The 19,099-nt window shown below is 47.6% G+C and overlaps 1 protein-coding gene across 1 annotated transcript in view; it reads right to left on the reverse strand.

The window, feature by feature from the left end:
• Window positions 1-19,099, reverse strand: part of LOC140392133 (arf-GAP with Rho-GAP domain, ANK repeat and PH domain-containing protein 1-like) — a 209,737-nt gene that overhangs the window by 22,315 nt on the left and 168,323 nt on the right. Inside the window, 1 exon segment of the mRNA XM_072477471.1 lies at window positions 5,242-5,305. Coding sequence (XP_072333572.1) covers window positions 5,242-5,305 — 64 coding nt within the window.

Here is a 19,099-nt window from a genome sequence, read left to right on the forward strand (position 1 = left end):
CACGTCGAACCCCATCCCTCACCCTCCACGTCAAACCCCATCCCTCACCCTCCACGCCGAACCCCATCCCTCACCCTCCACGTCAAACCCCATCCCACACCCTCCGCGTCAAACCCCATCCCTCACCCTCTACACGAACCCCATCCCTCACCCTCCACGTCCAACCCCATCCCACACCCTCCACGTCCAACCCCATCCCTCACCCTCCACGTCGAACCCCATCCCACACCCTCTACACGAACCCCATCCCTCACCCTCCACGTCAAACCCCATCCCGCACCCTCCACGTCCAACCCCATCCCACACCCTCCGCGTCAAACCCCATCCCTCACCCTCTACACGAACCCCATCCCTCACCCTCCACGTCCAACCCCATCCCACACCCTCCACGTCCAACCCCATCCCTCACCCTCCACGTCCAACCCCATCCCTCACCCTCCACGTCCAACCCCATCCCTCACCCTCCACGTCCAACCCCATCCCTCACCCTCCATGTCCAGCCCCATCCCTCACCCTCCATCCCCATCCTTCACCCTCCACGTCGAACCCCATCCCTCGCCCTCCACGTCGAACCCCATCCCACACCCTCCACGTCCAACCCCATTCCTCACCCTCCACGTCCAACCCCATCCCTCATCCTCCAACCCCATCCCTCACCCTCCACGTCGAACCCCATCCCTCATCCTCCAACCCCACCCACCAACCCCAGCCCTCACCCTCCTAACTATAAGGCCCCGCCACTCACCTCACATAGCCACCACCTACCCACATCCTCACCCTATCCACCCACTTCCTACCCCGTCTCCCATCCTCACCCATCCACCTCCTAACCCTGTTCTCACCCCACCCTACCTCTGAGGAGGCAGAAGAAGCCTCAATCTAATTACATCTGATCCTCTAACCCTCAGTACTGCATATCCTAGAGTGCAGCCTCCCTCAGTACTGACCCTCTGACAGTGCAGCACTCCCTCAGTACTGACCCTCTGACAGTGCAGCACTCCCTCAGTACTGACCCTCTGACAGTGCAGCACTCCCTCAGTACTGACCCTCTGACAGTGCAGCACTCCCTCAGTACTGACCCTCTGACAGTGCAGCACTCCCTCAGTACTGACCCTCTGACAGTGCGGCACTCCCTCAGTACTGACCCTCTGACAGTGCAGCACTCCCTCAGTACTGACCCTCTGACAGTGCAGCACTCCCTCAGTACTGACCCTCTGACAGTGTGGCACTCCCTCAGTACTGACCCTCTGACAGTGCAGCACTCCCTCAGTACTGACCCTCTGACAGTGCAGCACTCCCTCAGTACTGACCCTCTGACAGTGCAGCACTCCCTCAGTACTGACCCTCTGACAGTGCGGCACTCCCTCAGTACTGACCCTCTGACAGTGCAGCACTCCCTCAGTACTGACCCTCTGACAGTGCAGCACTCCCTCAGTACTGACCCTCTGACAGTGCAGCACTCCCTCAGTACTGACCCTCTGACAGTGCAGCACTCCCTCAGTACTGACCCTCTGACAGTGCAGCACTCCCTCAGTACTGACCCTCTGACAGTGCAGCACTCCCTCAGTACTGACCCTCTGACAGTGCAGCACTCCCTCAGTACTGACCCTCTGACAGTGCAGCACTCCCTCAATACTGACCCTCTGACAGTGCAGCACTCCCTCAGTACTGACCCTCTGACAGTGCGGCACTCCCTCAGTACTGACCCTCTGACAGTGCGGCACTCCCTCAGTACTGACCCTCTGACAGTGCAGCACTCCCTCAGTACTGACCCTCTGACAGTGCGGCACTCCCTCAGTACTGACCCTCTGACAGTGCAGCGCTCCCTCAGTACTGACCCTCTGACAGTGCGGCACTCCCTCAGTCCTGACCCTCTGACAGTGCAGCACTCCCTCTGTACTGACCCTCTGACAGTGCAGCGCTCCCTCAGTACTGACCCTCTGACAGTGCAGCGCTCCCTCAGTACTGACCCTCTGACAGTGCGGCACTCCCTCTGTACTGACCCTCTGACAGTGCAGCGCTCCCTCAGTACTGACCCTCTGACAGTGCGGCACTCCCTCAGTACTGACCCTCTGACAGTGCGGCACTCCCTCAGTACTGACCCTCTGACAGTGCAGCACTCCCTCAGTACCGACACAGATGGAAATGTCAGCCTACATTTCATGCACAAACCTCTGTAAATTGGATTTCGATGTTGGACAGATGCTGCTCCTGAACCGGGGGCAGTTTGATAACACGATTATTCAAATAAATAACCTCCACTCTCAAAGTGAGAAGCTGTTGTAAAAACCCATCTGGTTCACTAATGACCTTTTGGGAAGGTAACGCGGTCTGGCCTTCATGTGACCCCAGACCCACAGCAATGTGGTTGCCTCTGGAGTGCCGAGCGAGTTGTTTTAAGAGGTTTCTCATCTTCTCAGCGGCACGGTTTTGTGAAGGGGAGGTCGTGTCTCACTAACTTGATAGAGTTTTTCGAGGAGGTCACCAAGGTGATTGATGCAGGTAGGGCAGTGGATGTTGTCTATATGGACTTCAGTAAGGCCTTTGAGAAAGACCGTCATGGCAGACTAGTACAAAAGGTGAAGTCACACGGGATCAGGGGTGAGCTGGCAAGGCAGATACAGAACTGGCTAGGCCATAGAAGGCAGAGGGTAGCAATGGAAGGGCGCTTTTCTGATTGGAGGGCTGTGACTAGTGGTTTTCCGCAGGGATCAGTGCTGGGACCTTTGCTGTTCGTAGTATATATAAATGATTTGGAGGAAAATGTAACTGGTCTGATTAGTAAGTTTGGAGACAACACAAAGGTTGGTGGAATTGCGGATAGCGATGATGACTGTCAGAGGATACAGCAGGATTTAGATAATTTGGAGACTTGGGCGGAGAGATGGCAGATGAAGTTTAATCCAGAGAAATGTGAGGTAATACATTTTGGAAGGTCTAATGCAGGTAGGGAATATACAGTGAATGGTAGAACCCTCAAGAGTATTGACAGTCAGAGAGATCTAGGTGTACAGGTTCACAGGTCACTGAAAGGGGCAACACAGGTGGAGAAGGTAGTCAAGAAGGCATACGGCATGCTTGCCTTAATTGGCTGGGGCAGTGAGTATAAAAATTGGCAAGTCATGTTGCAGCTGTATAGAACCTTAGTTAGGCTTCACTCGGAGTATAGTGTTCAATTCTGATCGCCACATTACCAGAAGGATGTGGAGGCTTTGAGAGGGTACAGAAGTGATTTACCAGGATGTTGCCTGGTATGGGGGGCATTAGCTATGAAGAGAGGTTGAATTAACTTGGTTTGTTCTCACTGGAATGAAGGAGGTTGACGGGCGACCTGATAGAGGTCTACAAAATTATGAGGGCCATAGACAGAGTGGATAGTCAGAGGCTTTTCCCCAGGGTAGAGGGGTCAATTACTCTGGGGCATGGGTTTAAGGTGCGAGGGGCAAGGTTTAGAGGAGAGGTACGAGGCAAGTTTTTTACGCAGAGGGTAGTGGGTGCCTGGAACTCGCTGCCGAAGGAGGTGGTGGAAGCAGGGACGATAGTGACATTTAAGGGGCATCTTGACAAATACATGAATAGGATGGGAATAGAGGGATACGGACCCAGGAAGCGTAGAAGATTTTAGTTTAGTCGGGCAGCATGATCGGCACGGGCTTGGAGGGCTGAAGGGCCTGTTCCTGTGCTGTACTTTTCTTTGTTCTTTGTTCTCAGGACAGTTGGGAATGGACACTAACTGCTGTCCTTGCCAACAATGTCCAAATCCCATGATAAAGAACTTAAGAATGTAAGAGGTAGTAGTCGTCCATTCAGCCCCCTACTCTGATCATAGAATGTACAGTGCAGAAGGAGGCCATTCGGCCCATCGAGTCTGCACTGGCCCTTGGAAAGAGCACCCTACGGAGGCCCACTCCGCCACCCTGTCCGCGTAACCCAGTAACCCCACCTAACCTTTTTGGACACTGAGGCGCAATTTATCATGGCCAATCCACCTAACCTGCACATCTTTGAACAGTGGGAGGAAACTGGAGCACCCGGAGGAAACCCACGTAGACACGGGGAGGACGTGCAGACTCCACACAGTCACCTGAGGCCGGAATTGAACCTGGGACCCTGGAGCTGTAAGGCAGCAGTGCTAATCACTGTGCCGCCGTGCAGCCCCTAATATTTAGTTAATACCTGGTTAATCTGACTGGAGCCTCAAGTCTACTTTCCTGTCTGTTCTTATGAAACCTGACTCCCTTCTTGAGAAAGAAATGTCAGCCTGGAGTATATTCACTGACCTACAGCCTCCACTGCTCTTTGGGGGGCTGGGGGGGGGGGGGGGGGGGGGGGGGGGGGGGGCGGGGGGGGGGGGGGGTAGAATTCCAAACACTAACGACCCTCAGAGAGAGAAAATTCCCCCTCATCTCCATCGTAAGCGTGAGACCCCTTATTCTGAAACCGTGTCCCCGAGTTCCAGATTCCCCCACGGGGGGGGGGGGGGGTAACCATTCTCTCAGCACCCACCCTGTGAAGCCCACTCACAATCTTGGGCGGGATTCTCCGCAATCGGCTCAATGTCCGCCGACTGGCGCCAAAAATGGCGCGAATCAGTCTGGCATCGCGCCGCCCCAAAGGTGCGGAATTCTCCGCATCTTGAGGGGCCGAGCCCTCACCTTGAGGGGCTAGGCCCGCGCCGGACTGATTTCCGCCCCGCCAGCTGGCGGGTAAGGCCTTTGGTGCCCCGCGGGACGTCAGTGGCCGCTCACGGCATCCTCGCGCATGCGCAGTGGAGGGGGTCTCTTCCGTCTCCGCCATAGTGGAGACCATGGCGAAGGCGGAAGGAAAAGAGTGCCCCCACGGCACAGGCCCGCCCGCGGATCGGTGGGCCCCGATCGCGGGCCAGGCCACCGTGGGGGCACCCCCCGGGGCCAGATCGCCCCCCAGGACCCCTGAGCCCGCCCGTGCCGCCTTGTCCCGCCGGTAAGAGAGGTGGTTTGATTCTCGCCGGCGGGACAGGCATTCCAGCAGCGGGACTTCGGCCCATCGCGGGGGGGGCTCCGCCAACCGGCGCGGCGCGATTCCCACCCCCACCCCAACTGGCGGGGGCGGGATTCACGCCAGCCCCTGGCGATTCTCCGACCCGGCGGAGGGTCGGAGAATCCCACCCTTTGTGTTTCAATAAGATCATTCTCCAAAACGCCAATGATTAATTGCATTGTAGTTGAGTTAAACAGGTATAAAAGCTCGAAAAGTATTTACCTGCACATGTAGGATGGTCGCTAACCACTCTCGTTGCTCCATCTGAGTATCACAGCACACATACCTAAAACAGAACACTGCAACAGTTAACTGGTGTCGGCACATTAGAAACATCACCAAGAGTCAGCACGGGGTTAGATACAGAGTAAAGCTCCCTCTACACTGTCCCCATCTAACACTCCCAGGACAGGTACAGCACAGGGTTAGATACAGAGTAAAGCTCCCTCTCCACTGTCCCCATCAAACACTCCCAGGACAGGTACAGCACGGGGTTAGATACAGAGTAAAGCTCCCTCTACACTGTCTCCATCAAACACTCCCAGGACAGGTACAGCACGGGGTTAGATACAGAGTAAAGCTCCCTCTACACTGTCCCCATCAAACACTCCCAGGACAGGTATAGCACGTGGTTAGATACAGAGTAAAGCTCCCTCTACACTGTCTGCATCAAACACTCCCAGGACAGGTATAGCACGTGGTGAGATACAGAGTAAAGCTCTCTCTGCACTGTCCCCATCAAACACTCCCAGGACAGGTACAGCATGGGGTTAGATACAGAGTAAAGCTCCCTCTACACTGTCCCCATCAAACACTCCCAGGACAGGTACAACACGGGGTTAGGTACAGAGTAAAGCTCCCTCTACACTGTCCCCATCAGTCACTCCCAGGACAGGTACAGCACGAGGTTAGATATAGAGTAAAGCTCCATCTACACTGTCCACATCAAACACTCCCAGGACAGGAACAGCACAGGGTTTGATACAGAGTAAATCTCCCTCTACACTGTCCCCATCAAACACTCCCAGGACAGGTACAGCACAGCGTTAGATACAGAGTAAAGCTCCCTCTACACTGTCACCATCAAACACTCACAGGACAGGTACAGCACGGGGTTAGATACATAATAAAGCTCCCTCCACACTGTCCCCATCAAACACTCGCAGGACAGGTACAGCACAGAGTTAGATACAGAGTAAAGCTCCCTCTACACTGTCCCCATCAGGTTAGGTACAACATCGGGTTAGATGCATGGAAATCACACAGTGACAGAACAAAGCCTAAAACCCAGTCTCATCTAAGAAGAGGTACCGAGGATCATGTTGCAGACTGGAATCTAATCGGGGGGTTCGTGGGGGTTTATATATAGAATAACAGCGACCCGGGAGTGAGTTACAGACTGGAATCTAATCAAAGGGATCAGGGGGGTTTATATATAGAACAGATATCCTGGATTGGGTTACAGACTGGAATCTAATCGAGAGGTTCAGGGGGATTATATAGAGAATAACAGATACCCTTGAATGAATTACAGACTGGGAGCTAATCGAGGGGGTTCAGGGGGGTTGAGAAATAGAATAACAGGAACCCAGGAGTGAGTTACAGACTGGAATCTAATTGCAAGGTTCAGGGGGGTTTATATATAGAATAACAGATGCCCTGGAGAGAGTTACAGACTGGAATCTAATCAAGGGGTTCAGGGTGGTTTATATGTAGAGTAACAGATACACGGGAGTGAGGTACAGACTGGAATCTAATCGAGGGGTTCAGGGGGGTTTATATGTAGAGTAACAGATACCCTGGAGAGCGTTACAGACTGGAATCTAATCGAGGGGTTCGGGGTGTATATATAGAATAACAGATACCCTGGAGAGAGTTACAGACTGGAATCTAATCGAGGGGTTCAGGGTGGTTTATATATAGAATAACAGATACCCTGGAGAGAGTTACAGACTGGAATCTAATCGAGGGGTTCGGGGGGTTTGTATGTAGAATAACAGATATCCGGGAGTGAGTTACAGACTGGAATCTAATCGAGGGATTCAGGGTTGTTTATATATAGAATAACAGATACCCGGGAGTGAGTTACAGACTGGAATCTAATCGAGGGGTTCAGGTGGGTTTATATGTAGAGTAACATATACGCGGGGGTGAATTATAGACTGGAATCTAATCGAGGGGTTCAGGATTGTTTATATATAGAATAACAGACACTCGGGAGTGAGTTACAGACTGGAATCTAATCGAGGGGTTCGGGGTGGTTTCTATATAGAATAACAGATACCCGGCAGTGAGTTACAGACTGGAATCTAATGGAGGGGTTCAGGTGGGTTTATATATAGAATAACAGATACCCTAGAGTGAGTTACAGACTGGAATCTAATCGAGTGGTTCAGGGTGGTTTATATATCGAATAACAGATATCCCGGAGTGAGTTACAGACTGGAATCTAATCGAGGGGTTCAGGTGGGTTTATATATAGAATAACAGATACCCGGGAGTGAGTTACAGACTGGAATCTAATCGAGGGGCTCGGGGGGTTTATATGTAGAGTAACAGATACCCGGGAGTGAGTTACAAACTGGAATCTAATCGAGGGGTTCTGGTGGGTTCATATGAAGAATAACAGATACCCGGGAGTGAGTTACAGACTGGAATCTAATCGAGGGGTTCGGGGTGGTTTCTATATGGAATAACAGATACCCCGGAGTGAGTTACAGACTGGAATCTAATCGAGGGGCTCGGAGTGGTTTATATATAGAATAACAGATACTCGGGAGTGAGTTACAGACTGGAATCTAATCGAGCGGTTCAGGGTGGTTTATATATAGAATAACAGATCCCCGGGAGTGAGTTACAGACTGGAATCTAATCGAGAGATTATGGGGGTTTATATGTAGAGTAACAGATACCTGGGAGAGAGTTACAGACTGGACTCTAATCGAGGGGTTCAGGGTTGTTTATATATAGAATAACAGATACTCGGGAGTGAGTTACAGACTGGAATCTAATCGAGGGGTTCAGGGTTGTTTATATATAGAATAACAGATCCCCGGGAGTGAGTTACAGACGGAAATCTAATCGAGACGTTCTGGAGCGTTTATATATAGAATAACAGATACCCGGGAGTGAGTTACAGACTGGAATCTAATCGAGGGGTTCGGGGTGGTTTATATATAGAATAACAGATACCCGGGAGTGAGTTACAGACTGGAATCTAATCGAGGGGTTCGGGGTGGTTTCTATATAGAATAACAGATACCCCGGAGTGAGTTACAGACTGGAATCTAATCGAGGGGTTCAGGTGGGTTTATATGTAGAGTAACATATACGCGGGGGTGAGTTACAGACTGGAATCTAATCGAGGGGTTCAGGTGGGTTTATATGTAGAGTAACAGATACCCGGGAGTGAGTTACAGACTGGAATCTAATCGAGGGGCTCGGGGTGGTTTATATGTTAAATAACAGATACCCGGGAGTGAGTTACAGACTGGAATCTAATCGAGAGATTATGGGGGTTTATATGTAGAGTAACAGATACCTGGGAGAGAGTTACAGACTGGACGCTAATCGAGGGGTTCAGGGTTGTTTATATATAGAATAACAGATACTCGGGAGTGAGTTACAGACTGGAATCTAATCGAGGGGTTCAGGGTTGTTTATATATAGAATAACAGATCCCCGGGAGTGAGTGACAGACGGAAATCTAATCGAGATGTTCTGGAGCGTTTATATATAGAATAACAGATACCCGGGAGAGAGTTACAGACTGGAATCTAATCGAGGGTTTCAGGGTGGTTTATATGTAGTGTAACAGATACCCTGCAGAGAGTTACAGACAGGAATCTAATCGAGGGGTTCAGGGTGGTTTATATGTAGAGTAACAGATACCCTGGAGAGAGTTACAGACTGGAATCTAATCGAGGGGTTCAGGGGGTTTATATATAGAATAACAGATACCCTGGAGAGAGTTACAGACTGGAATCTAATCGAGGGGCTCGGGGGGTTTGTATGTAGAATAACAGATATCCGGGAGTGAGTTACAGACTGGAATCTAATCGAGAGGTTCAGGGTGGTTTATATATAGAATAACAAAGACCCGGGAATGAGTTACAGACTGGAATCTAATCGAGGGGTTCAGGTGGGTTTATATGTAGAGTAACATATACGCGGGGGTGAGTTACAGACTGGAATCTAATCGAGGGGTTCAGGTGGGTTTATATGTAGAGTAACAGATACCCGGGAGTATGTTACAGACTGGAATCTAATCGAGGGGTTCAGGTGGGTTTATATGTAGAGTAACAGATACCCGGGAGTGAGTTACAGACTGGAATCTAATCGAGGGGCTCGGGGTGGTTTATATATAGAGTAACAGATACCCGGGAGTGAGTTACAAACTGGAATCTAATCGAGGGGTTCTGGTGGGTTTATATGTTAAATAACAGATACCCGGGAGTGAGTTACAGACTGGAATCTAATCGAGAGATTATGGGGGTTTATATGTAGAGTAACAGATACCTGGGAGAGAGTTACAGACTGGACTCTAATCGAGGGGTTCAGGGTTGTTTATATATAGAATAACAGATACTCGGGAGTGAGTTACAGACTGGAATCTAATCGAGGGGTTCAGGGTGGTTTATATATAGAATAACAGATCCCCGGGAGTGAGTTACAGACGGAAATCTAATCGAGACGTTCTGGAGCGTTTATATATAGAATAACAGATACCCGGGAGTGTGTTACAGACTGGAATCTAATCAAGGGGTTCGGGATGATTTATATATAGAGTAACAGATACCCGGGAGTGAGTTACAGACTGGAATCTAATCGAGGGGTTCGGGGTGGTTTATATATAGAATAACAGATACCCTGCAGAGAGTTACAGACTGGAATCTAATCGAGGGGTTCAGGGGGTTTATATATAGAATAACAGATACCCTGGAGAGAGTTACAGACTGGAATCTAATCGAGGGGTTCGGGGGGTTTGTATGTAGAATAACAGATATCCGGGAGTGAGTTACAGATTGGAATCTAATCGAGAGGTTCAGGGTGGTTTATATATAGAATAACAAAGACCCGGGAATGAGTTACAGACTGGAATCTAATCGAGGGGTTCAGGTGGGTTTATATGTAGAGTAACAGATACCCGTGAGTGAGTTACAGACTGGAATCTAATCGAGGGGTTCAGGTGGGTTTATATGTAGAGTAACATATACGCGGGGGTGAGTTACAGACTGGAATCTAATCGAGGGGTTCAGGTGGGTTTATATGTAGAGTAACAGATACCCGGGAGAGAGTTACAGACTGGAATCTAATCAAGGGGTTCGGGGGGTTTGTATGTAGAATAACAGATATCTGGGAGTGAGTTACAGACTGGAATCTAATCGAGAGGTTCAGGGTGGTTTATATATAGAATAACAAAGACCCGGGAATGAGTTACAGACTGGAATCTAATCGAGGGGTTCAGGTGGGTTTATATGTAGAGTAACAGATACCCGTGAGTGAGTTACAGACTGGAATCTAATCGAGGGGTTCAGGTGGGTTTATATGTAGAGTAACATATACGCGGGGGTGAGTTACAGACTGGAATCTAATCGAGGGGTTCAGGTGGGTTTATATGTAGAGTAACAGATACCCGGGAGAGAGTTACAGACTGGAATCTAATCAAGGGGTTCGGGAGGTTTGTATGTAGAATAACAGATATCCGGGAGTGAGTTACAGACTGGAATCTAATCGAGAGGTTCAGGGTGGCTTATATATAGAATAACAAAGACCCGGGAATGAGTTACAGACTGGAATCTAATCGAGGGGTTCAGGTGGGTTTATATGTAGAGTAACATATACGCGGGGGTGAGTTACAGACTGGAATCTAATCGAGGGGTTCAGGTGGGTTTATATGTAGAGTAACAGATACCCGGGAGTGAGTTACAGACTGGAATCTAATCGAGGGGTTCAGGTGGGTTTATATGTAGAGTAACAGATACCCGGGAGTGAGTTACAGACTGGAATCTAATCGAGGGGTTCGGGGCGGTTTATATATAGAATAACAGATACCCGGGAGTGAGTTACAGACGGGAATCTAATCAAGGGGTTCGGGATGGTTTATATATAGGGTAACAGATACCCGGGAGTGAGTTACAGACTGGAATCTAATCGAGGGGTTCGGGGTGGTTTATATATAGAATAACAGATACCCGGGAGAGAGTTACAGACTGGAATCTAATCGAGGGTTTCAGGGTGGTTTATATGTAGTGTAACAGATACCCTGCAGAGAGTTACAGACGGGAATCTAATCGAGGGGTTCAGGGTGGTTTATATGTAGAGTAACAGATACCCTGGAGAGAGTTACAGACTGGAATCTAATCGAGGGGTTCAGGTGGGTTTATATGTAGAGTAACAGATACCCGGGAGAGAGTTACAGACTGGAATCTAATCAAGGGGTTCGGGGGGTTTGTATGTAGAATAACAGATATCTGGGAGTGAGTTACAGACTGGAATCTAATCGAGAGGTTCAGGGTGGTTTATATATAGAATAACAAAGACCCGGGAATGAGTTACAGACTGGAATCTAATCGAGGGGTTCAGGTGGGTTTATATGTAGAGTAACAGATACCCATGAGTGAGTTACAGACTGGAATCTAATCGAGGGGTTCAGGTGGGTTTATATGTAGAGTAACATATACGCGGGGGTGAGTTACAGACTGGAATCTAATCGAGGGGTTCAGGTGGGTTTATATGTAGAGTAACAGATACCCGGGAGAGAGTTACAGACTGGAATCTAATCAAGGGGTTCGGGAGGTTTGTATGTAGAATAACAGATATCCGGGAGTGAGTTACAGACTGGAATCTAATCGAGAGGTTCAGGGTGGCTTATATATAGAATAACAAAGACCCGGGAATGAGTTACAGACTGGAATCTAATCGAGGGGTTCAGGTGGGTTTATATGTAGAGTAACATATACGCGGGGGTGAGTTACAGACTGGAATCTATTCGAGGGGTTCAGGTGGGTTTATATGTAGAGTAACAGATACCCGGGAGTGAGTTACAGACTGGAATCTAATCGAGGGGTTCAGGTGAGTTTATATATAGAATAACAGATACCCGGGAGTGAGTTACAGACGGGAATCTAATCAAGGGGTTCGGGATGGTTTATATATAGGGTAACAGATACCCGGGAGTGAGTTACAGACTGGAATCTAATCGAGGGGTTCGGGGTGGTTTATATATAGAATAACAGATACCCGGGAGAGAGTTACAGACTGGAATCTAATCGAGGGTTTCAGGGTGGTTTATATGTAGTGTAACAGATACCCTGCAGAGAGTTACAGACGGGAATCTAATCGAGGGGTTCAGGGTGGTTTATATGTAGAGTAACAGATACCCTGGAGAGAGTTACAGACTGGAATCTAATCGAGGGGTTCAGGGGGTTTATATATAGAATAACAGATACCCTGGAGAGAGTTACAGACTGGAACCTAATCGAGGGGTTCGGGGGGTTTGTATGTAGAATAACAGATATCCGGGAGTGAGTTACAGACTGGAATCTAATCGAGAGGTTCAGGGTGGTTTATATATAGAATAACAAAGACCCGGGAATGAGTTACAGACTGGAATCTAATCGAGGGGTTCAGGTGGGTTTATATGTAGAGTAACAGATACCCGTGAGTGAGTTACAGACTGGAATCTAATCGAGGGGATCAGGTGGGTTTATATGTAGAGTAACATATACGCGGGGGTGAGTTACAGACTGGAATCTAATCGAGGGGTTCAGGTGGGTTTATATGTAGAGTAACAGATACCCGGGAGAGAGTTACAGACTGGAATCTAATCAAGGGGTTCGGGGGGTTTATATGTAGAGTAACAGATACCCGGGAGTGAGTTACAAACTGGAATCTAATCGAGGGGTTCTGGTGGGTTCATATGAAGAATAACAGATACCCGGGAGTGAGTTACAGACTGGAATCTAATCGAGGGGTTCGGGGTGGTTTCTATATGGAATAACAGATACCCCGGAGTGAGTTACAGACTGGAATCTAATCGAGGGGCTCGGAGTGGTTTATATATAGAATAACAGATACTCGGGAGTGAGTTACAGACTGGAATCTAATCGAGCGGTTCAGGGTGGTTTATATATAGAATAACAGATCCCCGGGAGTGAGTTACAGACTGGAATCTAATCGAGAGATTATGGGGGTTTATATGTAGAGTAACAGATACCTGGGAGAGAGTTACAGACTGGACTCTAATCGAGGGGTTCAGGGTTGTTTATATATAGAATAACAGATACCCGGGAGTGATTTACAGACTGGAATCTAATCGAGGGGTTCGGGGTGGTTTATATATAGAATAACAGATACCCGGGAGTGAGTTACAGACTGGAATCTAATCGAGGGGTTCGGGGTGGTTTCTATATAGAATAACAGATACCCCGGAGTGAGTTACAGACTGGAATCTAATCGAGGGGTTCAGGTGGGTTTATATGTAGAGTAACATATACGCGGGGGTGAGTTACAGACTGGAATCTAATCGAGGGGTTCAGGTGGGTTTATATGTAGAGTAACAGATACCCGGGAGTGAGTTACAGACTGGAATCTAATCGAGGGGCTCGGGGTGGTTTATATGTTAAATAACAGATACCCGGGAGTGAGTTACAGACTGGAATCTAATCGAGAGATTATGGGGGTTTATATGTAGAGTAACAGATACCTGGGAGAGAGTTACAGACTGGACGCTAATCGAGGGGTTCAGGGTTGTTTATATATAGAATAACAGATACTCGGGAGTGAGTTACAGACTGGAATCTAATCGAGGGGTTCAGGGTTGTTTATATATAGAATAACAGATCCCCGGGAGTGAGTGACAGACGGAAATCTAATCGAGATGTTCTGGAGCGTTTATATATAGAATAACAGATACCCGGGAGAGAGTTACAGACTGGAATCTAATCGAGGGTTTCAGGGTGGTTTATATGTAGTGTAACAGATACCCTGCAGAGAGTTACAGACAGGAATCTAATCGAGGGGTTCAGGGTGGTTTATATGTAGAGTAACAGATACCCTGGAGAGAGTTACAGACTGGAATCTAATCGAGGGGTTCAGGGGGTTTATATATAGAATAACAGATACCCTGGAGAGAGTTACAGACTGGAATCTAATCGAGGGGCTCGGGGGGTTTGTATGTAGAATAACAGATATCCGGGAGTGAGTTACAGACTGGAATCTAATCGAGAGGTTCAGGGTGGTTTATATATAGAATAACAAAGACCCGGGAATGAGTTACAGACTGGAATCTAATCGAGGGGTTCAGGTGGGTTTATATGTAGAGTAACATATACGCGGGGGTGAGTTACAGACTGGAATCTAATCGAGGGGTTCAGGTGGGTTTATATGTAGAGTAACAGATACCCGGGAGTATGTTACAGACTGGAATCTAATCGAGGGGTTCAGGTGGGTTTATATGTAGAGTAACAGATACCCGGGAGTGAGTTACAGACTGGAATCTAATCGAGGGGCTCGGGGTGGTTTATATATAGAGTAACAGATACCCGGGAGTGAGTTACAAACTGGAATCTAATCGAGGGGTTCTGGTGGGTTTATATGTTAAATAACAGATACCCGGGAGTGAGTTACAGACTGGAATCTAATCGAGAGATTATGGGGGTTTATATGTAGAGTAACAGATACCTGGGAGAGAGTTACAGACTGGACTCTAATCGAGGGGTTCAGGGTTGTTTATATATAGAATAACAGATACTCGGGAGTGAGTTACAGACTGGAATCTAATCGAGGGGTTCAGGGTTGTTTATATATAGAATAACAGATCCCCGGGAGTGAGTTACAGACGGAAATCTAATCGAGACGTTCTGGAGCGTTTATATATAGAATAACAGATACCCGGGAGTGTGTTACAGACTGGAATCTAATCAAGGGGTTCGGGATGATTTATATATAGAGTAACAGATACCCGGGAGTGAGTTACAGACTGGAATCTAATCGAGGGGTTCGGGGTGGTTTATATATAGAATAACAGATACCCGGGAGAGAGTTATAGACTGGAATCTAATCGAGGGTTTCAGGGTGGTTTATATGTAGTGTAACAGATACCCTGCAGAGAGTTACAGACTGGAATCTAATCGAGGGGTTCAGGGGGTTTATATATAGAATAACAGATACCCTGGAGAGAGTTACAGACTGGAATCTAATCGAGGGGTTCGGGGGGTTTGTATGTAGAATAACAGATATCCGGGAGTGAGTTACAGATTGGAATCTAATCGAGAGGTTCAGGGTGGTTTATATATAGAATAACAAAGACCCGGGAATGAGTTACAGACTGGAATCTAATCGAGGGGTTCAGGTGGGTTTATATGTAGAGTAACAGATACCCGTGAGTGAGTTACAGACTGGAATCTAATCGAGGGGTTCAGGTGGGTTTATATGTAGAGTAACATATACGCGGGGGTGAGTTACAGACTGGAATCTAATCGAGGGGTTCAGGTGGGTTTATATGTAGAGTAACAGATACCCGGGAGAGAGTTACAGACTGGAATCTAATCAAGGGGTTCGGGGGGTTTGTATGTAGAATAACAGATATCTGGGAGTGAGTTACAGACTGGAATCTAATCGAGAGGTTCAGGGTGGTTTATATATAGAATAACAAAGACCCGGGAATGAGTTACAGACTGGAATCTAATCGAGGGGTTCAGGTGGGTTTATATGTAGAGTAACAGATACCCGTGAGTGAGTTACAGACTGGAATCTAATCGAGGGGTTCAGGTGGGTTTATATGTAGAGTAACATATACGCGGGGGTGAGTTACAGACTGGAATCTAATCGAGGGGTTCAGGTGGGTTTATATGTAGAGTAACAGATACCCGGGAGAGAGTTACAGACTGGAATCTAATCAAGGGGTTCGGGAGGTTTGTATGTAGAATAACAGATATCCGGGAGTGAGTTACAGACTGGAATCTAATCGAGAGGTTCAGGGTGGCTTATATATAGAATAACAAAGACCCGGGAATGAGTTACAGACTGGAATCTAATCGAGGGGTTCAGGTGGGTTTATATGTAGAGTAACATATACGCGGGGGTGAGTTACAGACTGGAATCTAATCGAGGGGTTCAGGTGGGTTTATATGTAGAGTAACAGATACCCGGGAGTGAGTTACAGACTGGAATCTAATCGAGGGGTTCAGGTGGGTTTATATGTAGAGTAACAGATACCCGGGAGTGAGTTACAGACTGGAATCTAATCGAGGGGTTCGGGGCGGTTTATATATAGAATAACAGATACCCGGGAGTGAGTTACAGACGGGAATCTAATCAAGGGGTTCGGGATGGTTTATATATAGGGTAACAGATACCCGGGAGTGAGTTACAGACTGGAATCTAATCGAGGGGTTCGGGGTGGTTTATATATAGAATAACAGATACCCGGGAGAGAGTTACAGACTGGAATCTAATCGAGGGTTTCAGGGTGGTTTATATGTAGTGTAACAGATACCCTGCAGAGAGTTACAGACGGGAATCTAATCGAGGGGTTCAGGGTGGTTTATATGTAGAGTAACAGATACCCTGGAGAGAGTTACAGACTGGAATCTAATCGAGGGGTTCAGGTGGGTTTATATGTAGAGTAACAGATACCCGGGAGAGAGTTACAGACTGGAATCTAATCAAGGGGTTCGGGGGGTTTGTATGTAGAATAACAGATATCTGGGAGTGAGTTACAGACTGGAATCTAATCGAGAGGTTCAGGGTGGTTTATATATAGAATAACAAAGACCCGGGAATGAGTTACAGACTGGAATCTAATCGAGGGGTTCAGGTGGGTTTATATGTAGAGTAACAGATACCCGTGAGTGAGTTACAGACTGGAATCTAATCGAGGGGTTCAGGTGGGTTTATATGTAGAGTAACATATACGCGGGGGTGAGTTACAGACTGGAATCTAATCGAGGGGTTCAGGTGGGTTTATATGTAGAGTAACAGATACCCGGGAGAGAGTTACAGACTGGAATCTAATCAAGGGGTTCGGGAGGTTTGTATGTAGAATAACAGATATCCGGGAGTGAGTTACAGACTGGAATCTAATCGAGAGGTTCAGGGTGGCTTATATATAGAATAACAAAGACCCGGGAATGAGTTACAGACTGGAATCTAATCGAGGGGTTCAGGTGGGTTTATATGTAGAGTAACATATACGCGGGGGTGAGTTACAGACTGGAATCTATTCGAGGGGTTCAGGTGGGTTTATATGTAGAGTAACAGATACCCGGGAGTGAGTTACAGACTGGAATCTAATCGAGGGGTTCAGGTGAGTTTATATATAGAATAACAGATACCCGGGAGTGAGTTACAGACGGGAATCTAATCAAGGGGTTCGGGATGGTTTATATATAGGGTAACAGATACCCGGGAGTGAGTTACAGACTGGAATCTAATCGAGGGGTTCGGGGTGGTTTATATATAGAATAACAGATACCCGGGAGAGAGTTACAGACTGGAATCTAATCGAGGGTTTCAGGGTGGTTTATATGTAGTGTAACAGATACCCTGCAGAGAGTTACAGACGGGAATCTAATCGAGGGGTTCAGGGTGGTTTATATGTAGAGTAACAGATACCCTGGAGAGAGTTACAGACTGGAATCTAATCGAGGGGTTCAGGGGGTTTATATATAGAATAACAGATACCCTGGAGAGAGTTACAGACTGGAACCTAATCGAGGGGTTCGGGGGGTTTGTATGTAGAATAACAGATATCCGGGAGTGAGTTACAGACTGGAATCTAATCGAGAGGTTCAGGGTGGTTTATATATAGAATAACAAAGACCCGGGAATGAGTTACAGACTGGAATCTAATCGAGGGGTTCAGGTGGGTTTATATGTAGAGTAACAGATACCCGTGAGTGAGTTACAGACTGGAATCTAATCGAGGGGATCAGGTGGGTTTATATGTAGAGTAACATATACGCGGGGGTGAGTTACAGACTGGAATCTAATCGAGGGGTTCAGGTGGGTTTATATGTAGAGTAACAGATACCCGGGAGAGAGTTACAGACTGGAATCTAATCAAGGGGTTCGGGGGGTTTGTATGTAGAATAACAGATATCTGGGAGTGAGTTACAGACTGGAATCTAATCGAGAGGTTCAGGGTGGTTTATATATAGAATAACAAAGACCCGGGAATGAGTTACAGACTGGAATCTAATCGAGGGGTTCAGGTGGGTTTATATGTAGAGTAACAGATACCCGTGAGTGAGTTACAGACTGGAATCTAATCGAGGGGTTCAGGTGGGTTTATATGTAGAGTAACATATACGCGGGGGTGAGTTACAGACTGGAATCTAATCGAGGGGTTCAGGTGGGTTTATATGTAGAGTAACAGATACCCGGGAGAGAGTTACAGACTGGAATCTAATCAAGGGGTTCGGGAGGTTTGTATGTAGAATAACAGATGTCCGGGAGTGAGTTACAGACTGGAATCTAATCGAGAGGTTCAGGGTGGCTTATATATAGAATAACAAAGACCCGGGAATGAGTTACAGACTGGAATCTAATCGAGGGGTTCAGGTGGGTTTATATGTAGAGTAACATATACGCGGGGGTGAGTTACAGACTGGAATCTAATCGAGGGGTTCAGGTGGGTTTATATGTAGAGTAACAGATACCCGGGAGTGAGTTACAGACTGGAATCTAATCGAGGGGTTCAGGTGGGTTTATATGTAGAGTAACAGATACCCGGGAGTGAGTTACAGACTGGAATCTAATTGAGGGGTTCGGGGCGGTTTATATATAGAATAACAGATACCCGGGAGTGAGTTACAGACGGGAATCTAATCAAGGGGTTCGGGATGGTTTATATATAGGGTAACAGATACCCGGGAGTGAGTTACAGACTGGAATCTAATCGAGGGTTTCAGGGTGGTTTATATGTAGTGTAACAGATACCCTGCAGAGAGTTACAGACGGGAATCTAATCGAGGGGTTCAGGGTGGTTTATATGTAGAGTAACAGATACCCTGGAGAGAGTTACAGACTGGAATCTAATCGAGGGGTTCAGGGGGTTTATATATAGAATAACAGA

The sequence above is a fragment of the Scyliorhinus torazame genome, chromosome 15 (assembly GCF_047496885.1).
Source record: "Scyliorhinus torazame isolate Kashiwa2021f chromosome 15, sScyTor2.1, whole genome shotgun sequence".
NCBI lineage: Eukaryota > Metazoa > Chordata > Chondrichthyes > Carcharhiniformes > Scyliorhinidae > Scyliorhinus > Scyliorhinus torazame.